The following is an 18,828-nucleotide window of genomic DNA, read 5'->3' as shown; positions in this document are numbered from 1 at the left end:
GATGACCATCCAACTCTCCATGGACTGCAGACCAACCCAACTCTCTCCCAGGTGATCCCAAAGCTTATTCCAAATATGCCAAGCATAAGTGCAAAGCACAAACTGATGAGAAGCTGTTTTGAACTATAAAGAGTCAAAACATAAAGAACCCTCATCAGGAGTAAGTGTCTTTGAACACACTGTGCAGGAGATTGTTGGTGTTAATGCTTTTAAGAACAACCAAGCAAATAAAAGCCTTGATTTTTGAAGGAACTTTGGCCATCCAAATAGTTTCATGGAGCAGAAAGGAGATATTATCATTAGTCGAAAGATCAAAAAAAGATTTGCAAGAATAAACCCCAAAGTATCTAAAGACCAATAATGACTATCACGCTTGAAAGGACGATAGTTCTCCATCAAAATCAATAAAGAAAGCTCCTCCACCTCCTGATCATTTAGAGTTCTATGAAATAAAAATCCCAAAAAGACAATTCACCCTGTAAAAATCAAAAAAGAAGAATGACATCATTATGCCCATAAGACAAGCGATAAAGACTGGGAAAAGAAAAGGACTAAGTGGTATTGCACACTCAAAAATCTTTCCAAAAATGAATTTGAGAGCCATTTCCCAAACCAAAATTAATATAAAGAGTAAAGTGGAGGTAAATACGAGAAATGCATTTGCGCGGGCTTTTAGAAGAACATTTAATTCCCAAATTAGCATCCCACCCATTCATATGCAAGCCAAATTTACTTTTAATGACTCTATGCCAAAGAGAGATTCCTCTAAGGGAAACCACTTTAACCTACTAGTCAAAAGAGTGTTTTTAGACACCAAATTATCAAGACCCAAACCTTGTCTGTCTTAGACCTAAAAACCCAACCTCCCAACAAACTAAACGATCTCTCTTCTCCCCAACTCCATATTAAAGAAAAAAAATCTCTCGTAATGTTCTCATGCTCACCAACAATCCCCACCAAAATCCTCAAAATAAACAAATAATAAAGAGGAATATAGCAAGACAAGCCTGAATAAGTGTGTTGCAACCCCTTTAGGAAAATAACATGCCTTTTCCACCCATCCAAACATTTGGACACCCTTTCCACCGTTGGATCTAGGAGTGTATTTGACTCGAGTTGAGTCAACATAGTAAAATACTTGGACTTGACTCGACTCAAAAATGTTAAGCTCGAAACTCGACTTGAACTCGAGCGATTTTATATTTTTTAAACTCGAACTCGACTCAACTACAAGTTCATAAAATTCAAGCTCGACTCGATTATAAATTAATATTATACATATATAGATATATATAATGTACATATAATGTTACATATATTTATAAAATATATTATATTATATTATATATATAACATAAAAATAATAAAATTAAAAAGCATGATTAAGCTCGAAACTCGACTCGTTAAAATATTTGAGTAGTTTGAACTCGGCTCGAACTTGAGTAGAATCGAGTTGAGTTGAGTTACGGGACGAGTAGAGTCCGAGTAGCTTGCGAGTAAGCTTGACTCACTCACACCCCTAACTGGATCCCAAAAACCCACCGACCAATGATTACTACCCTATGGGACTCCTAGATTAGATGAAGGCCAATTTGAAAGATCAAAACCCAACCGGACTCTCTAGATCTACTAGCACTAAGGTTAGTAGCTGCAATACCACTTCCCAAATTAATTTTGAGCCTAGAAACCCTCTTAAAAAAAAATTGAAGAGTAGAAAGTTCAACAAAGAATCTAAAAACCAAAGTATCATTTGCAAATTGAAGATGGGACACAAAACCCCCCTCTCCACCCCCCTCCACTCCCTCCACTAGACCCCTATCAACTGCCCTATAAACCATTTGGAGCCTTGTAAGAAAAATGAGAAGGGAATTATTTTTAGACTGGACTTTGAAAAGGCTTATGATAAGGATAATTTGGAATTTTTTCAGATATTGCTAGGAAGGGTTCTAGGGAGAGGTGGCGATCCTAGATTACAGGCTGTTTATCTAATGCTTTCTTTTCGGCTATTGTGAATGGAGAACCTAAGTCTTGGTTTAGAGTGTTGAGAGGTGTTAGACAACGAGATCCATTTTCTCTTTTCATCTTTGTGTTAGCAACATCAACAACCTGCCCGCCCCCCCCCCCCCCCCCCCCCCCTTCTCCCCAAACAGAAAAAAAAAAAACACTTTGCGCCTTAAAAATAGTCACATCTATTGCCACACTCAACCTATTAGCTAACACTTTACCAATGATCTTATACACAATATTCACCAAACTTAGCAATCTTAAGAGATCTATTTTTTTCTTGGGCACCAAAATGATAAAAACCCCATTCCAACAAAAATCATTAAATACATTCAACAAATCCACCCCAGCAACAATCTTGAATAAAGGCCATATTAAACCCATCCAGACTCACGGCGTTGCCTCTCTAGCCCAAACATGGTTACCTTCCCATGCGGTCTCTCTAATTGACTCACTTGATTTCTAGAAATGGGATTCTGGTCGAAACCTTCAATCATAGGCTACAACTCATTTTCAAGATCATAGACTTCAGGAAAAAAAAGTATTTGCATATTTTTCCTCATTTTTATGTAGATTCCTGTATTTTTGGGACTGTATATTGAAATTATACATGTATTGAATTTTAATTCGTTGACACGTAATAATATTTAAAAAATCAGTTTTTTCTATAGAAAAAGAAAAGGCGTCCTTGGGCAACAAGGCTCCTTGCTTTGCGACAGCAAGGGAGGGTCATCACAATGTATGTAGCCTTACACTTGCTTTTATGCAGAGAGGCTGTTTCCTTGGACTCGAATCCATGATCAAATGGTCATAAAGAAGCAACCTTATCGTTCATCGAAGGCTGGTTCTCCAATTTTTTTCCTCTATAGAAAATATAAATTAAATTTATTTCAAAATTTATTGAAAATATATAAATAAGCATAAATAATTTTGGTTTAAGGGTATATTTGGAAAATGACTTGTTTTTTTTTTTTATTCCATTCCAATCATTAATCAAGAAAACAAATGAAAACCAAAATTTATGGTTTTTAGTTGTTTTGGCAACTTGTTGGTAGAATATTTTAATATCCAAAATTAAATTGAATTAAAATTTTTGGATCAAATCATTCATGTTATACATATTTATTAATTAAATTAAAATGAAATGATAAATGTCCATAAAATTTAAAAAAAAAATAAAAGCCAATTACAAAATATTTTTACTAGTTTTCAAATGTCATGTAACATAAGATTGTTCTTGTAAAGTGAATTTTGAAATATAAATTAAGTATGCTAGTTATAATAATTTTATTTTATTTTAGTATTTTAATTTTTTACTAATTTATATTTTATTACTTTATTCATATTTTTTAATTTTTATTTGATTCATTCAAGGACAGAAATGAGTGCTGAATGATTGTTGTTGGACCATTATGTTATGCATCATCAATTTTTCCTTGTGTATTCTTCTTTCACTGACCTTATTTGGCGCCATCTATTCCTTGTATATCTTTTCTTTATGTTCCTCGTGTAGTAAGATTGCAGGAGATATATTTACATTTTCCCTTTTTATTTTGCTAAAATAGGTGGGTGGTGTGACACCGAAGAGAGGAGGAACAGAACACTTGGGCCTTCCTGTTTTTAACACAGTTGCAGAAGCGAAGTCTGAAACAAAAGCTAATGCTTCAGTAGTTTACGTACCCCCAACTTTTGCTGCAGCAGCTATTATGGAGGCAATGGAAGCTGAGTTGGATCTTGTTGTGTGCATCACAGAGGGAATCCCTCAGCATGATATGGTAAACCTAATTTTATTTTGAAAATCTTGCTGTGGAACATGATTTTGCTGGCTCTGATGGGTGGATTCAAATGGTTTGGATAAGAAGGCTTGAATTATCTGGAGAATAAAACATTATTGAGATATGCTGCTTCTATAGTAGTGTGGTTCCATGGTACATCTGGTTTAAGAGGAACCCTAGAATCTTTAAGCAGCAGTTTCTACTTTTGCTTTTTATAATGGGATATAGTTGTTTTGTGGCGTCTTTATGGTGTTCTGTATCAGGAGCTTTTAAGGGAGTGTTACTGATAGATCTCCAGTGTGATTAGAAAACTGTTTTTTTACATTTGAGGCCCTTGTTTTTTCTTTGTGTTCAGTCGATGTTTCTTCTGGGTAACTATCTTACCCTCCTGCTTGTAATTTTCTTTTATTTACTTTCCTTTCTCCTTTAAAGAACTCTTTTTTTTTTTTGTGAAGAAAATACATGCACATGCACACATTTTTATTTTTTTATGTCCCTATAGTATGGGTTTTCAAGTTTGCGTTGATTTATGAATATGTTTTTTATGGTTTCAGTTGAGTATAGGTCTCTGAGAATATTTCAGTGATTGTATTTGTATTTCTGTGCATGTGCTTGGCTGCACATTTTTCTCTCTTTTTTTTTTTGTTGGGAGATGGGGTTTCGTTTTTCACAATATAAACTACTTGCTGAAGTCCATGTACATGCCTAATTATTGCATTTTGCTCTTAATCTTTCATTATTGCAAGGGAATTGACCTGAGAGTTAATATTTGGAAATTTTAGGTACGAGTGAAGGCTGCTCTTAACAAGCAATCCAAAACCCGGCTGATTGGGCCAAACTGCCCTGGTATTATCAAGCCAGGAGAATGTAAAATTGGAATTATGCCTGGATACATCCACAAGCCAGGCCGCATAGGAATTGTTTCCCGATCTGGTACCTTGACATATGAAGCAGTAAGTCCAAATTATGGTAATCAATTCCTCTGTTATGTGTTTCTGGCTGATATTCCAGTCTTTTGGTGTATATCTATGTTTTTGATATTGATGTGGTGTTAGTGGTATTGCTGAATTTCATTGGGAGCAAGGTGAAGTGGTGGGATGTGGAATGAAAGAGACTGCTTATGTCTTGTTTAATATTTTTATCAATTAAAAAATTGATTTCTATATTATGCTGTTTCTTTCATTCCATTGTCACAACTTGATGTCACTTTTATGCAACTCAAACAGATCATCAGTTGTCAAATTCACGTGTATCCGCATGTATTATGCATTAAGACAGCACAGTTGGTTCATGCCATGTATTGTCGTTGTTGGTTCTTGTTTTCTAGTTTCTGTTTCTACATAGTGGAAAAACTGATTATAAAAATGCGTTTGTTTCTGTTGTCAGTTTTCTGTTTCTATTGTTGGTTTTGAGCTGCTTGCCAAAAAAGTGAAAACTAGATTTTATGGTTTTTAGTTGTTTTGACAACTTGTTGCCAGAAATTTTAATATCCAGAAATAGTGTTTTTAGATTAAATTATTCATTTTGTACACTTTTAAATTAAAATCAAAATTAAATGATCATATAAATTTGAATATAATTAAAAGAAAAATATTCATAAATTTTAAAAAATAATAATGAAGACAATTACAAGATAATTTTACTATTTTTCAATTGTCATGTCTAATAAACTTTTTATTGTAAATTAATTTTTGAAAGTTGAAAAATTAAGTAAAATAATTATAATAAATCTTATTTTTATTATAGTAATTTTTTTAACATGTATTATTTGTAATTTTATTATTTTAATAATATTTTATAATATTTTGATTTAAAGATGAAAATAAGCATTTTTTAATTATGTTTTAAATTTGTTTTAGTTTTGTAAATGTTAACCAAACAGGTTGTTGGTTTCTAATTTTTAGTTTCCGTTTCTAGTTTTTGGTTTTCATTTCTCTAATTTTTGACAGTGATACCAAATGGTCCCTTAGTTTTTCAGAGTGATATTATGTGCAAAATCATCACTTTTTTGATCAACTTTTGGCCATATGCAATTTGTCCTCTCTGTTAGGTGCACATTTTATGCCAGTGGGCTTCATGTCAACTTTTATCTTATGCAGATTGTTAATATATTTTGTTCCATTTGTTCCATACTTTGCAGGTTTTCCAAACCACAGCTGTTGGCCTTGGACAATCCACTTGTGTCGGTATAGGTGGGGATCCTTTTAATGGGACAAATTTTGTTGATTGCATGGAGAAGTTCTTAGCAGATCCTCAGACAGAAGGTAAACCATTTGTATCAGTTGTGTACTTGTTTCTCTGATTTTTAGGACAGTATACGTCTGCATTCATTCTTAAATGACATGTAGTTGTGTGCAGAGGTGTGTGCTCTTGTATGCTGTCGCTCTATTGTTATTTTCAATGTATTCATTTATGTGTAAAGTTGTAAAGAGTATGTAGTCCTATAGTAGAGTGCTATATGTGTATCAAGATTCTGCAATTTTTTAGGATCACTTGGAAGGGTTTATAAAAATGTGGTTTATAAAAATGTTCTATAGAGTGCCTGGGGGTGGTTTGATGCAAGTTATACGCTGGGAAAATTTATAAAAGCCAAATAACAAATGCAGTGCTGTTTATAGAAGATCCCATATCAAATTTATCCTGCAATAAAGCATCAAGTTTAATGGCATTGTTTCCATGATTGAGGTTCTGGCTTCCCACATCTCTGATGTGATGTAAAACCAATTAGATTCCTCATCTGATAATAATCAACTTTGCTGGGTTTTGTGCACTCTAGGTAATGTGAATTGTCCAATAACTATTGTGCAATCTTGTGTTCATCAGTGGAGTATAGGTTAGAGGTATCATCACTTCTCAGACTATGAGAGTTATTGGAGGCAAGGCTAGATCCATATTCTTGCTGGACATACTGGTTTAAAAGGATGGTTTGGCTCTATTATCTTGTGAAAAAGGTAGCATAATAGACTTGATGCAGGATCTTTCAAGTTAAGCACTGGCACAAATTGACAATAGGAAAAAGAAGGGCTGTGATGGGTTAATAAGGTTGTAGACTGAAATTTAATGAAAATTGCAGGGCTTTAATGGGTTGACAGGGTTGATGAAGAGGTAGGAGCTTGAGTATGAAAAGTGCAAACAGAGGCTGGTTAGGCTGTGTTTCTGTGCATCCAAACCTGGAACAACCGTAAAGGATTGAATTGTGAGGTGATGATGGAAAGGGTTCTGTTTAGGCTTGCAAAGGGAGGGAGAAACTAGGTTGAAGGCTGTGTTACAGTGCCATGAATAGTAACTAGAGAGCAGCGTAGCAATGAAGAAGAAGAAGGCTCTAGGCAATCAACTGGATCTTAAACATCACACTTCGAGACTAGAGTTGAGCTACTCTCTTTGCATGTGAAAACAAGTTGAATGCTTATATTTATAGGGGATAAGACTTGGGGGATCAAGTTCCCTTGGTGGCCAAGGAAACTTGGGCATAAGGCTTGACTTTTTTCACCACTCTTTCAGACCCATTTAAACTTGTCACATTTGTCCCAAATTACAAAAATAATCAAGAACTAAAAGATCGAATCTGGAAGCACAATCCTGCAGCCCAAGTGCAAAGTAGCAAAATATCCTATGACAAAAAAATAGAAATAACATTCTAAACCTTCTTAAGATGACCAGATAATGTAAAAGGGAGCTTTGGCTCAACTGTAAGTGTGTTGCACTAAATCTGAACATCATAGGTTCATGTTGCAGAAACAGCCTTTCCAAATGTATAGGTAAACTTCAAATGTACTTTATCTCGATGGGATACTCCCTTTCTCTCTTTCTCTCATGAAACTTCCCTTCTTCTCTCATGAAGGACTCAACCATGGAATCCCAAGAGGATGGCAGAAGAGATGTGAAAACATTTGATCTAGATCAAAGGAAAGACTTTTTGATCTGAGATTGGACAAAGTTGGGGAGAGTCCTTATTTGTTTGTTCTTGAACAAAATCAATTACACAATAGGTGGTGAGATTTCCTGGAGCTGCTGCTAAATGATTTCTGGATGGCTTGTCAATTTTCGGTCAGTTGGGAAGGGGTTTTGAAGCATTTGACTGGGTAGTGAGTGGCATTGGGTTTCTATTCGCCTAACAGAGGTCAGAAATTTCTGGAGTTGGGACTGGGGTGGAAAGGGAAGAGATTTTTGGTGTTCATCCCCGTGGCACAAAAGGGGATGGGCGGCAAAGCTTTGCGAGGTGGTTAGAGATCTCCTTCTTGATTCTAAAGGCAAATACGAAGGAAGGAATCCAGATCACTGATCGTTGAGTCGGATGGTGGCAGCGAAGAGGAAGGATGAAGGCGAAGGAGGCTTCTAAAGTGTTCAGGCAGGGATCCAGTGTTTGGTGGTAGGAAAGCATCAGATCTGTACTTGGTGTGGTGGTGAGTTGCATTAGAAGGAATCTTCAATGCCAGAAGTCAAAGTCTCTCTTTCAGAGATCATTGATGCAGTCATCTCAGATAGCGTTACAGAAGCAGCTGCAACATTGGTTGAGGCGACTAGGGTTTCTTGTGGGAAGATGGGAAGGACGAAGATTGGGCTGGGATGTTGCTGATCATGTTGAAAAAGGAGGAGCTTCTTTTTTTCCAAAGCTGGGCCAGTCATTCGGACAGGCACATATGCAGGGAAATATGGCCCAGAGCTGGAGCTTTCTTTGGAGAGAGAAAGGAGGATCCTTTTTATTTACAACAGGCCCATAATCTAAAACTGCTGATAGAGCCCAGGAGCCAGGTGAATTAGCCCATGGAGCTGATCAAATATTAAATATGGATCAAGGGGTTTCTTTGTCTGGTGTTCCAGGTAACAGTGAGGCCCAAAATCCTTTTATTGCAATATTCAAGGCTTAAGGGATATGGGTGAAATTTTCAGGCAGAGCAGGAGATGCATTCAGATGGAGGCCAAAAATGAGGTAAGTTTTGGAAATGGTTCATGCCCAGATGTGTTGGGTATTTATGGGGAAAGATAGAATGGAGAAGAAGGTAGAAAGGATGTGGATACAAAGGTGTGTAAGCATCGATCAGCAAGGAGGGTGGGGGAAGGTAAGGAAAATTTGCTTGTTAACGGTAGCATGAACAAGTATGCAGGCAGGAAAGTTTTTAGAAATAGATGAAGCTGGAAAGTTTTATGTTGAGGAATCTCAGAAGTGTTCTAACTCTGATTTGGATAAAGGAGGAAATCAGCTTCAGAAGGAAAAGAAAAAATGGGGGATATTGAGGAAGAGGACAGTGAGTATGATAGTAAGTTTGTTTGTGATAAAGGTGTCTTTTATTGGATTAGATTAGTGAAAAAATGAATTATGTTTCTGATTCTTTTGATGCTCTTGAGTATATTTCTTATGCGCCTCCTCTGTCTGAAGTTTTGGAGGATGTAGCTATCTTTGAGGAGGAGAGATTGGGTGCAGGCATGGCTGTGACTAATCAATGTAGTGATTTATTATCGCCTACTCCTCTGGAGGTGGCTAGTTCGCAGGATGTTGGTGCCCAAAATCTTTTAGATAATATCGCGTTGTCTGGCGAATTATAGAGGGAATAAAGTTCAATTGGATGGGGCTAACAAGAAAAGAGACTAAAGCTCAGAGGGAATTAGCAAGATTGAAGAGCTCTATCAATTACAATGGGAAGGACTTAAAGCAGGTTATTCTTAATCGGATTCGCTAGTTTTTTTGTTTTGTTTTAATTTTCTTTTAGTTTTTCCCCCTCTCATTCTCTTTTGTTTTTTCCTACTTTGAGGATTTCTTAGCCTCTCCTAAATTGTTATTCTCTCTTCTCTCTTTCCAATACATTTTCTTTTGCAATAAAAAAAATGTGGAGTTAAACTTCAATACATCATGTGCTCCCTAGACCCCAATATGGGATGGGAGTCTTGTGCATGGGATGTTGCATTTAAACTTCAAGAAAGCATAAGAAAACTTTTATTATGCCTTATAGTGTGCTGAAAGACCTCTCAAATTGGTTCCAAGTCATGTTACCAATGCCAAATAATACCTTGGGTTTTTGAATCAAGGCCTTTTCCCCTGTGCACTGTGGCTGGCTGCCCCTGTCTCTCATCATCTTTCCTGACTTGGAAAAACTTGACAATGGTAAGAGTGATATCATGATGAGCATTAAGGCGCGTGAATTCATTGATTGTAGGCCAAGTACAATATGTTAATACAATAGAGGATGTTCCTCCTACTTCACAATAAATTCTGGTAGCTGCTACCATGTGTTGCAACTATTTGTTCATCAAACATGTCATCAATATCTTCCCTTACCTTGGGTGGTGATGGTGAGCGAACCACTGCTTCATGATTGAAAGGATTTTGCTCCTGACCTACGTATGATGTAATATCTTTTTTTTTTTTAATTATTTTTTTACATAGCAACAGTATAGTGTAATATCTTCATCATCTTGTATGATCCAGTACTCTTGGAATATAGCTTCTTGTTGGAAACTTTAAGAAACAGCTCAGGTCATACATGAATTATTACATTTTCACCCTTTTGTCATACGTGAACTGTTAAATTTTCACCTTCGTCAAATTCAGCAAAGCTTCTTTCACGGTCAGTATGTGCCTTGTAACTTTCATTTTTAAGTGCAGTCTTGCTTCTCACTTCATCACAAATCTCCCTCATCTGCTTGATAAATGCTTCTGTTTCAGCACTGATGATGTAGTGGAACCAAGTCAATTGGCTTTCTTGGTTGCAAGCATAACACAATCTCAAAGGGACTTTTGGTAATGGTTCTATTGATAGAACTATTACACTGAAATTCTGTCATAAGTACTTGATCCCAATTGGTAACATGATTACCCACTAGACACCTCAAGAGATCTCCCAATCTTTGATTTACAACCTCTTTTGTCCATCTGTTTGTCAGTAGGCTAGAAAACTTGAGCTTTGTATTCAGAATTTTGATTAAAGACAATAGTTTTTGGTAACTCATGTATCTGCACTTGTTTTCAAAATAAGATTTTTCCAATGTGGATTACGCACTGCATCAGTGTTCTCTCTTCCTTTAGGGCATTTGAAAAAATTAGCATCATCTTGCTTGAAGCTAGGCCAGTAGAAATGATCTTCTCTCGTAGCAGTTTTATTATGATCAAAATGATCTGCTACCCCTTCAACATGTAATGTGAATTCTACTCGTTCTGTGAGATATCAAATAAGTGTTGGATAAGCACAAGTGCTGCTCTTGAAAAGATATCCAACATCAAGGGGAAAATGTGGATATTAATATGCTGCCCGGCTAGCAAATTAGCATATATGACATGGAATCTTTGCAAGAAGCATAGTCTTTCTAGGTTGTGTGCATCTGCCATGTTTTCTGAATCCCAGCTCCATGTTTGATGACCAACAAATGATAACTTTTGCAAAAATGGAACCCATTTTCCATGACAATTACAACTTTTTTTGTGAATTTATATACTTTAGATCTTCATGATCAGAAAGTAGGACTAATCCTTTGGGATAAAAAGATGTTATCAATGGCAAAGGGCTTATACTAAAACATAGAATTCCTTGTCATCAGTTGAGTACTTCTTGGCCTTGTTTAACTTCCTTTTGGAAAAGGTGTCTGGATATCCCATGTGGCTAACAACACCTCCAATTCCAACTCGAGCGGCATCACATGCAACTGGTTATGTAAGTTTTGATCATTTGCTGCCTCACCCCTTCAATGCTAGTGGCTGCTTTAGACCAAGTAAAATTTCCTTTTTACTTGCAACCAGTTACTGGAGCCATAATGGTTCTGAGCCTTCTGACAGTTTTGATGAATCTCCTGTACAAAGTAGCCAATGCCAATCCATGGAAGCCATGGACTTCATTCAAGTTAGTGGGTTTAGGTCATTCCAATTTGACAATAACCTTTTCAAGATTATTCTTCAAACCTTTAAATGAGAGAATGTATCTTTAAGTTAATGTAGAGCTGTTCTTGATGAGCTCTCATCACTTGTCGCAGGTGCATAATGCCTCTTCTTTGGTATTGCTTTAAATTAGTATGTCAGAAAATTAAAAACTGGGAATTGACAAATAAAGAGATGCAATAGCTTTGTCTAACGTGTATTTGGGTCGAGTTAGATTGACATAATAGGATACTCGACCATAGTTACCTGGGTTGCTGGGATTTGACAAATAAAGAGATGCAATACCTTTGTCTAGGGTGTATTTGAGTTGAGTTGGATTGGCATAATGGGATACTGGACCATAGTTTGGGTCACTGCCCCCTGGAACTGTGATCTGGATCATACATACTGATTTGAAGGTCGATGATGCCCTGGATTAATGAGTGTTGGGATCCAAATTGCCACAAGTGGGGACCCTGATTTGTGAAGAGAGGGCTGAAGCATGCAATGGTGAGAGGAGGGTTTTGAAGCCTGTGGAGGTGAGAGGAGGGATTCTTGCTGCTGAGCGAGATTCCAGCAAGGGTTTTTTGTTGCTGGCTGAGACTCTGGAAAGGGTTTCCTGCTGCTGGGTAAGACTCCTGCATGGGTTTGCTGCTGCAGTTGTGGATGGATTTGACAAAAAGAGATACTCCCTTTTTTTTGAGTGCAAAGGAATGCCAATAATTACTTTTGAACTTTGAGTGCAGCTATAAAGAGTCCCACAGCTTTGTTCTCTTAGTAGTATAATATTATTGTTAAAACAGCAGCACATTTATTACTTTAAAAGAAATAAGTTAATTTATAATTAATTATTGTTCTTCAATAATTTTCTTAATTTAATTAAGAATAGTATGGATTTTTTTTTCTCTATATTCTATATTCCGTTCTTAGTAAATAATTTAAAATTTACTGTGACCCCGACATAGCATATGATTAATCAACTTAAATAAGTGGTTCAAGAGTACCACAACTCAAAATGGTGTACCACGTCTACCCCCGCCCCCCGCCAAGAACTATCTACTTATTTACCACTACCTGAAATGCACCGTTTTCCATGTAACTATGTACTAGACCTTGATTCAAAATTGGTCTCAAAGTCGCTAAACTTGAGCCTGACTCAATTAAGCTCGATTTAGTTATAAAATAATACTAGTATAAAAAAATATATCATTAAATTTATATGTATGAAGCATATATTATATCAGCTGTATAATATAAAAATAATATGATTACAAGAACTCAATTAGGTTAATAAGATGAATTGGAAAACATGAACTAGACTCGTCAAGCTCCACAAGCTTGGATTGGCTTGAATAGGATTGGGCTAAATTGATTTATAGAGCAAGCCGAGCCTAAGGAGCTAGAGCCATCTTAGACTCACCTATGCTCCTATGCATGTTATCATTCTTCTCATGAAGGTGTGCTAGGTGCTTAGAAAGGCCGAATGGCATGATGGGCCACTTAGAAAGAACATCCTTAAGTCTTGAAATCTGTTTTCCACTCATCGAGAGCTAATATGTATTTGGTGATAGTCACTCCTTGGATCGATCTTTGAGAAGTTCTGAGAAGATTGTGGCACCTACCATCCTGTTCAACATATCATAAGTTGTGGGATTGATACCTGATGGTAAATGGCACAGCTATTACATGTCAAATCTCATCTTTTGTTGGCATATGAAGAGTAGGAGCACATGGGCTGAGACACCTGAATGAAATCCTTTGAATGCAACTCCTTGGCTTGTCATTTAAGCTCTGCGTATTTGGTTGGCTTTATGCAATATGTATGTAGATTGGGCAGTTGAACCGGGCATCAATTCAATAGCATCTTGGATGTCTTGCATTGGTGGTAGGTCATTTCACAGGTCAAGGAACCACACCTGAAAAGCTGCCCAATACCTTGGATGCATCAGTTTGTATTACTGGAGAAGTTACAGCTGCTCGACTCATATTTTCATTGGGCATCAGTGCAACTTTCTTTGGTGTGCTTTCAAATTGCTTTTTTCTGAGGATTTTAAGGGGCCTTTGCTTATTTTTAGCAACTTTCTTTGGCTTCTCATGATATTTTTTCATGGTTTCTTTGGTTTCTGCACTCATAGGTTTCAAAACAGTGTGTATTTTGTTGAATGTAAAGTGATAGGTATTAGTCCTCCCTTCATCTTGGACGACTTGGGAATAAAACCTTGGGCAAAAGAAATATGTAAGCTGTAGGTTGTAGGTATGACATCACACCAAATAAAATCATGATGATGAACATGAGTCATAGAAACCAGACGCTGCCATATTACCAGAATGAAAGCAGTGTTGAACCATGCAACTTTGTATGGTTGAGGATGTTCTGTGGGATCTTTAATCGCTTAATGGTGGCCTCTGACCTAGCATTTGTGCTACTGCTTCCATGAATAGTGATCTTTATTCCTGCAACAGACTGGTGTTTGAAAAATTGTGGTGTGCCTCCATTCTTCTTTCTCTTGAAGGCTCCAAAGTCATCTTGAGACTCAGTCCTATCATGTTTTCAGTTAAGGAACATCTCCTGCCCACTTTCTCTGCACTTAAAACAAACATCATTGCTGCCCTTCTGCTCACTAACCATGGGAGCTTTGTTCTTGTGCTTGGTGGCTGCTTGTAGCAGAGGGACTGGTTAAGAAGCCTTCCCCACTTATTTCCTTGGATTTTGTTGCTGTGACTTGAGAGGTAAATATTTAGGTGAAGACCTCCTTCAGACTCTTTTTCAGTCTTCAAGACCAATTTGAATGCATTGTACATGTTGAGATGTTGATTCAGCATTTGATTTTGACTTTCAACCCTTGAGAATCAAAGAAGGAGCCTGACGTGGATCTTTAATCCCAAGACATCTAATTTCAGCCCCTAAAACCTGTTTATGTACTCCAACAAGGTCATGCTTGCTCGCTGAATATTTCATCCTTTGAGACTCACTCCTATCATCATTTTCAGATTCAGGAGGATATCTTGTTCTGGCATCAATATGTAGGTTTCCTTTTGGACATTGCTGTGCCATGTGCCCTCATTCTCTGCTCTTAAAAAAAACATCATTGCTTCCCTTCCATTCGCTAGCCATGAGAGCTTTGGTCTGGTTAGAAGCCTTCCCCTCTTTAATTTCTTTGGATTTTATCTCTCCAGCTTAGGAGGCAAATCTTTGGGTGAAGGCGTGCTTCAAATTTCTTTCAACCTTTGAGGCCAATTCACATGCATCATCCATGTTGATTTAATATTTCATTTTGAATTCCAACCCTTAATCCTGACTTAATCAAGTGAAAGAATGATGTGGATATTTAATTGCAAGAGATCTAATTTCAGCCCCTGAAATTTGTTCTTGTACTCAGTGTCACGGGCGTACACTCAACACACTGTGAATGGTGATGCTTCACTAGTTTAGCACACTTGCTTAACTAGTCATCTGAAAATATACGCATTTCACCATGTGAACAAATTCAGAACCAATGAGTACAAAGTAAGCAAAAGCAGTAAACAATCATGAAAGCGAGCTAGAGTCGCTCAGTAAACTGTAAAATGTTGCAATTCATTATTCACACCTCCATAGGCAACATGTGTTTAGTGAAAGAGGCAAGTAAGCTGAACATGTTTATAAAATTAGTGAGTTTAACTGTGATTGATGAACACTCACCCTCGCTTAAAGAGATTTTCCACACTATTCTACCTTCGGCACTAGGAAATGTCAAGCTGACCAAGGACTTATACTCCCATTTTTGACTAAGGAATTATCGTACTTAAAGAATGAAACCTGCAACATTATTTACCTGATGGTTACCCATACCATGCACACAAGACAAGTGGTCACATGCAAGCATAAAGCCCTAAACAAGCTTGGTCCGTGACACTGAACCGCCGTTGCCAATGATTGGGTAGTTGAGTAAAAAGCTCATTTTAATAGTTGTGAGGATGCTACTTGTGCGTTAAATGCAGATTCATTTCCTATTAGTTAACTGTAGGAGGCGGACCTGCATTTTGAAATTTTAGATTCCAACAGTTGTCCACTAGATTGGTGCTTCTCCATGAGATCCATGGTAGTAAATCAACTTTGCCTTTGATCAGTCGTGTTGTGAGAATTAAAATACCTGTCCAGAGTCTAGAGTAATGAGTCAATCTCAAAATGGTTGAGGATTGATCCTCCCATCAAAATATAGGATCTAAACTCGCACCTTAGTTGTAATATTGCCCCTTGAGATCATATGGATCTTGCCCACATCCGATCAGAATGAAAAGATCATTAGCCATCTCTTAAGGAGATAATTGGGGTATTTCAAAAGGAGCATTCATTCTGGGGCTAATATTTGGAGGTGGAATAGGAATCACCTTGCCTTGCAATTACATGTTCTGCCATGAATTTTGCCTTTTTCTTTGAGCCACTGTTTGGAACATCTTTACTTTTTCTTGAAAAAAGTTTTTTGGGCTGAGGGTTGGCAGCGTTCATTACATGTATTTTGCTTCCAAAGCTTCAACTCTCTCCATCATCACGTAAATGAAATCATCCTTTGCTTTCCTATGAAACTTCTTTGACTTTGAGTTGCCCTGGTGCTAACCTGGATTTATTTCCAAGTCTGATCAGAATATTTCAAGTTTAGTGCTTTCACAGTTTGACAATTGGAAAAAGAAGGGCTGTGGTGGAGTTGTCAAAGGTTATGGACTGAAATTTAGTGAAAATGGTGGGGTTTTAATAGGTTGACGAGAGGTTGAAGAGGGGGGCATGAGCTTGAGTATATAGAGGGAAAACTGAGTCTGTTTCAGGTAAGGTCTTTGATGCAGATGACAGAAGGGCTGTGATTAGGCTTGCAATGGGGTAGAGAGAAATTAGTTTGAAGAGTGTGTTTCCGTACTGTGAACATAAGCCTAAGAGCACTGTAAAAATGGGAGCAAAAGAATAAGAAAGGAAGAAGAAGAATCTAGGAAGCCACAAGGTCTTAGGCATCAAATTGAAGAAAAGATGCATCATATTTGTTTTTTTGGGACCAGCAAAGAGAGTTTATTAAAAGACATCAAGGGGATGCCACCCAAATGCTGATATACAAGGAAACTCCCTTACTGAAGGGTGTCAAGGAAATCAAAGATTACATTAATATCCCTTACAACCAGGCCACTATGCCAATTTGAAACTATAGTTATCCAATGATCCTTGACAACTTGAAGGGACAAAATCAATCCTTCCAAAGCTCTTCTATTTCTTTCCCTCCACACCTCCCAAAAAATGGCAAGGGGGATCAGGGAGAGAGCCTTCCTTGACATCTTTTTGGAAATGGATCCCTTTCCAAAAAGCCCAAATTTGCCCTCCACAGTTCCTAGTGACCCAATTCTGCTTGATCATGGAAATGGCCAAATTCCAGAAGTTTCTGGTCCAAGAACTGTGCTTGAATGTGCTTCACTGATTCAGCTAGCTCCAGACATAAGAAAAACCTGTTGACAAAAGGCAAACTTTTTTCTACAGGTTATCGATGGCTAGCATTTTTCCAAGAGTAGCCTCCCATGTAAAAAAAGGCAGCCTCTGTGGGTGCTGCTGTTTTTGAGTTTCCAAGGCAATTCACTGTCATTTTCCTTCTGGAGAGATGAGATGTTTATAGTAAGAACTGTTCGTAAAGTTCCCATCTTTATCCAAGGTGTACTTGGGCTCATTGACTATGTTATATTGCTGGGTTTTAAAGAGGCTACATTCCAAGTCTGTCAAATTATTGAACTTTCAGTCAAAGGCTTTATTAACTAGGGGAATATTCCAGAACATGCAATCAACAAGCTCAAGGTGCTAGCTAATAAGGGCATCTTTGTAACAAGTCATCCTGAAGATAGAAGGGTATTTTGTGCTGAGTTGGGACTTGCTGCACCATATATCATGCCAAAAGAACACATTCTCTCCATTCCCCACTTGAAAATAAATGAGAAAAGAATTTTTCGTATCCTCTCTTGATGAATTTTCAAACAGCTTCCTTATGAGTGCCAATCAATTCTTTCGAGGCTCAACTGTTATGTTGAAGGCTGTATTGGTAGCCATGATTTCACTCTAGAAATGGTTCTTCTCTTTCATGAATCTCCAAAGCCATTTCCCCAGGAGGGCCTTATTGGAAGTGGGAGGAGATTTAAGACCTATCCATGCCTTATGCATAGGTTGTTTAATCGACCCCCATTTGATTAGATGATGTTTGAAATCCTCCCCCATGTTTCCCCAAAGAAGTTCTCCTTCGAATACCTTCCAATCTCTTGGCTACTGAAGAAGGGATAGGAAAAAGAGATTTAAAGTAGGCTAGGAGGTTGGATAGAGTGCTTTTGATTAGCGTGCATCTTCCTCCCTTTTGATAAGTAATTCCTTTTTCACCAGTGAGTTTTCTTTCGAATCTTTCAACAATAGGGTCCCACACTCCCTTATCTTTAAATTTGGGAGCCTGCAACTTACATCCCAACAAGCCCACAATCACAATTCTCCACTGGAATAATTCTCACTCTTGCTTGAGTTCACTTTTAAACCTGAAACCGCTTTGAACCCAAGGAGAATACATTTGAGATTGTGGATTTGATCAGGATCATCCTCAAAAAAAAAATATACTGTCATCAGCAAATGGGAGGTGTGAGAAAACCATATTTGCATTGTTCTTTCTGATCATAAGCCCATTGAACTAGCCATATTCATTGGCTCTAATACTCATAAGGCTCAACACTTCCATAACCATGATGAACAATAAAGAGGAGAGGGCATCCCCCTTGTCTCAAGCCATCATATGAACAGAAAAAATTCAGGGACAGCCATTAATGAGAACTTAGAATGAGGAGGGTAGAAATACAATGATGAATCCAATTACACCAGATTTCCTCGAAAACACTTGTCTGAGAATGTACTGCCAAAAATTCCAATTCTTATGCATCATGCATCAAAACAAGAGAGCTAAGTCATTTTCTTTCATTTTGTGCCAAAACAAAGTAAAACAGCCATACTTATCTATAGGGGAAAAGATTGACACCAAGTTACCTTGGTGCCTAAGTAAATTTGGGCCCAAGGCTCGACTTTATCACAAGAATCAAACCCTCTTTTGGACCCATTGAAACTTGTCATATTTGACCCAAATTACAAACATAAGCCAAAATTTAACAGTCCCCTCTGCAGGTTAAGTGCAAATTATGAAAATGGCCCAACAATAAAAAAAACATAAA

At 37.3% G+C, this 18,828-nt stretch overlaps 1 protein-coding gene across 1 annotated transcript in view; it reads left to right on the top strand.

Moving 5' to 3' along the window:
• The window catches only part of LOC131158240 (succinate--CoA ligase [ADP-forming] subunit alpha, mitochondrial), a 54,734-nt gene that overhangs the window by 14,862 nt on the left and 21,044 nt on the right, over positions 1–18,828 (top strand). Inside the window, exons 2-4 of the mRNA XM_058112968.1 lie at positions 3,570–3,779; positions 4,562–4,732; positions 5,920–6,043. Of these exons, the coding sequence (XP_057968951.1) occupies positions 3,570–3,779; positions 4,562–4,732; positions 5,920–6,043 (505 nt within the window). The remainder of the gene's footprint in view (positions 1–3,569; positions 3,780–4,561; positions 4,733–5,919; positions 6,044–18,828) is intronic.

Source organism: Malania oleifera, chromosome 6, assembly GCF_029873635.1.
Source record: "Malania oleifera isolate guangnan ecotype guangnan chromosome 6, ASM2987363v1, whole genome shotgun sequence".
Classification (NCBI taxonomy): domain Eukaryota; kingdom Viridiplantae; phylum Streptophyta; class Magnoliopsida; order Santalales; family Ximeniaceae; genus Malania; species Malania oleifera.
This window is presented reverse-complemented; position numbering and strand designations above follow the sequence as displayed.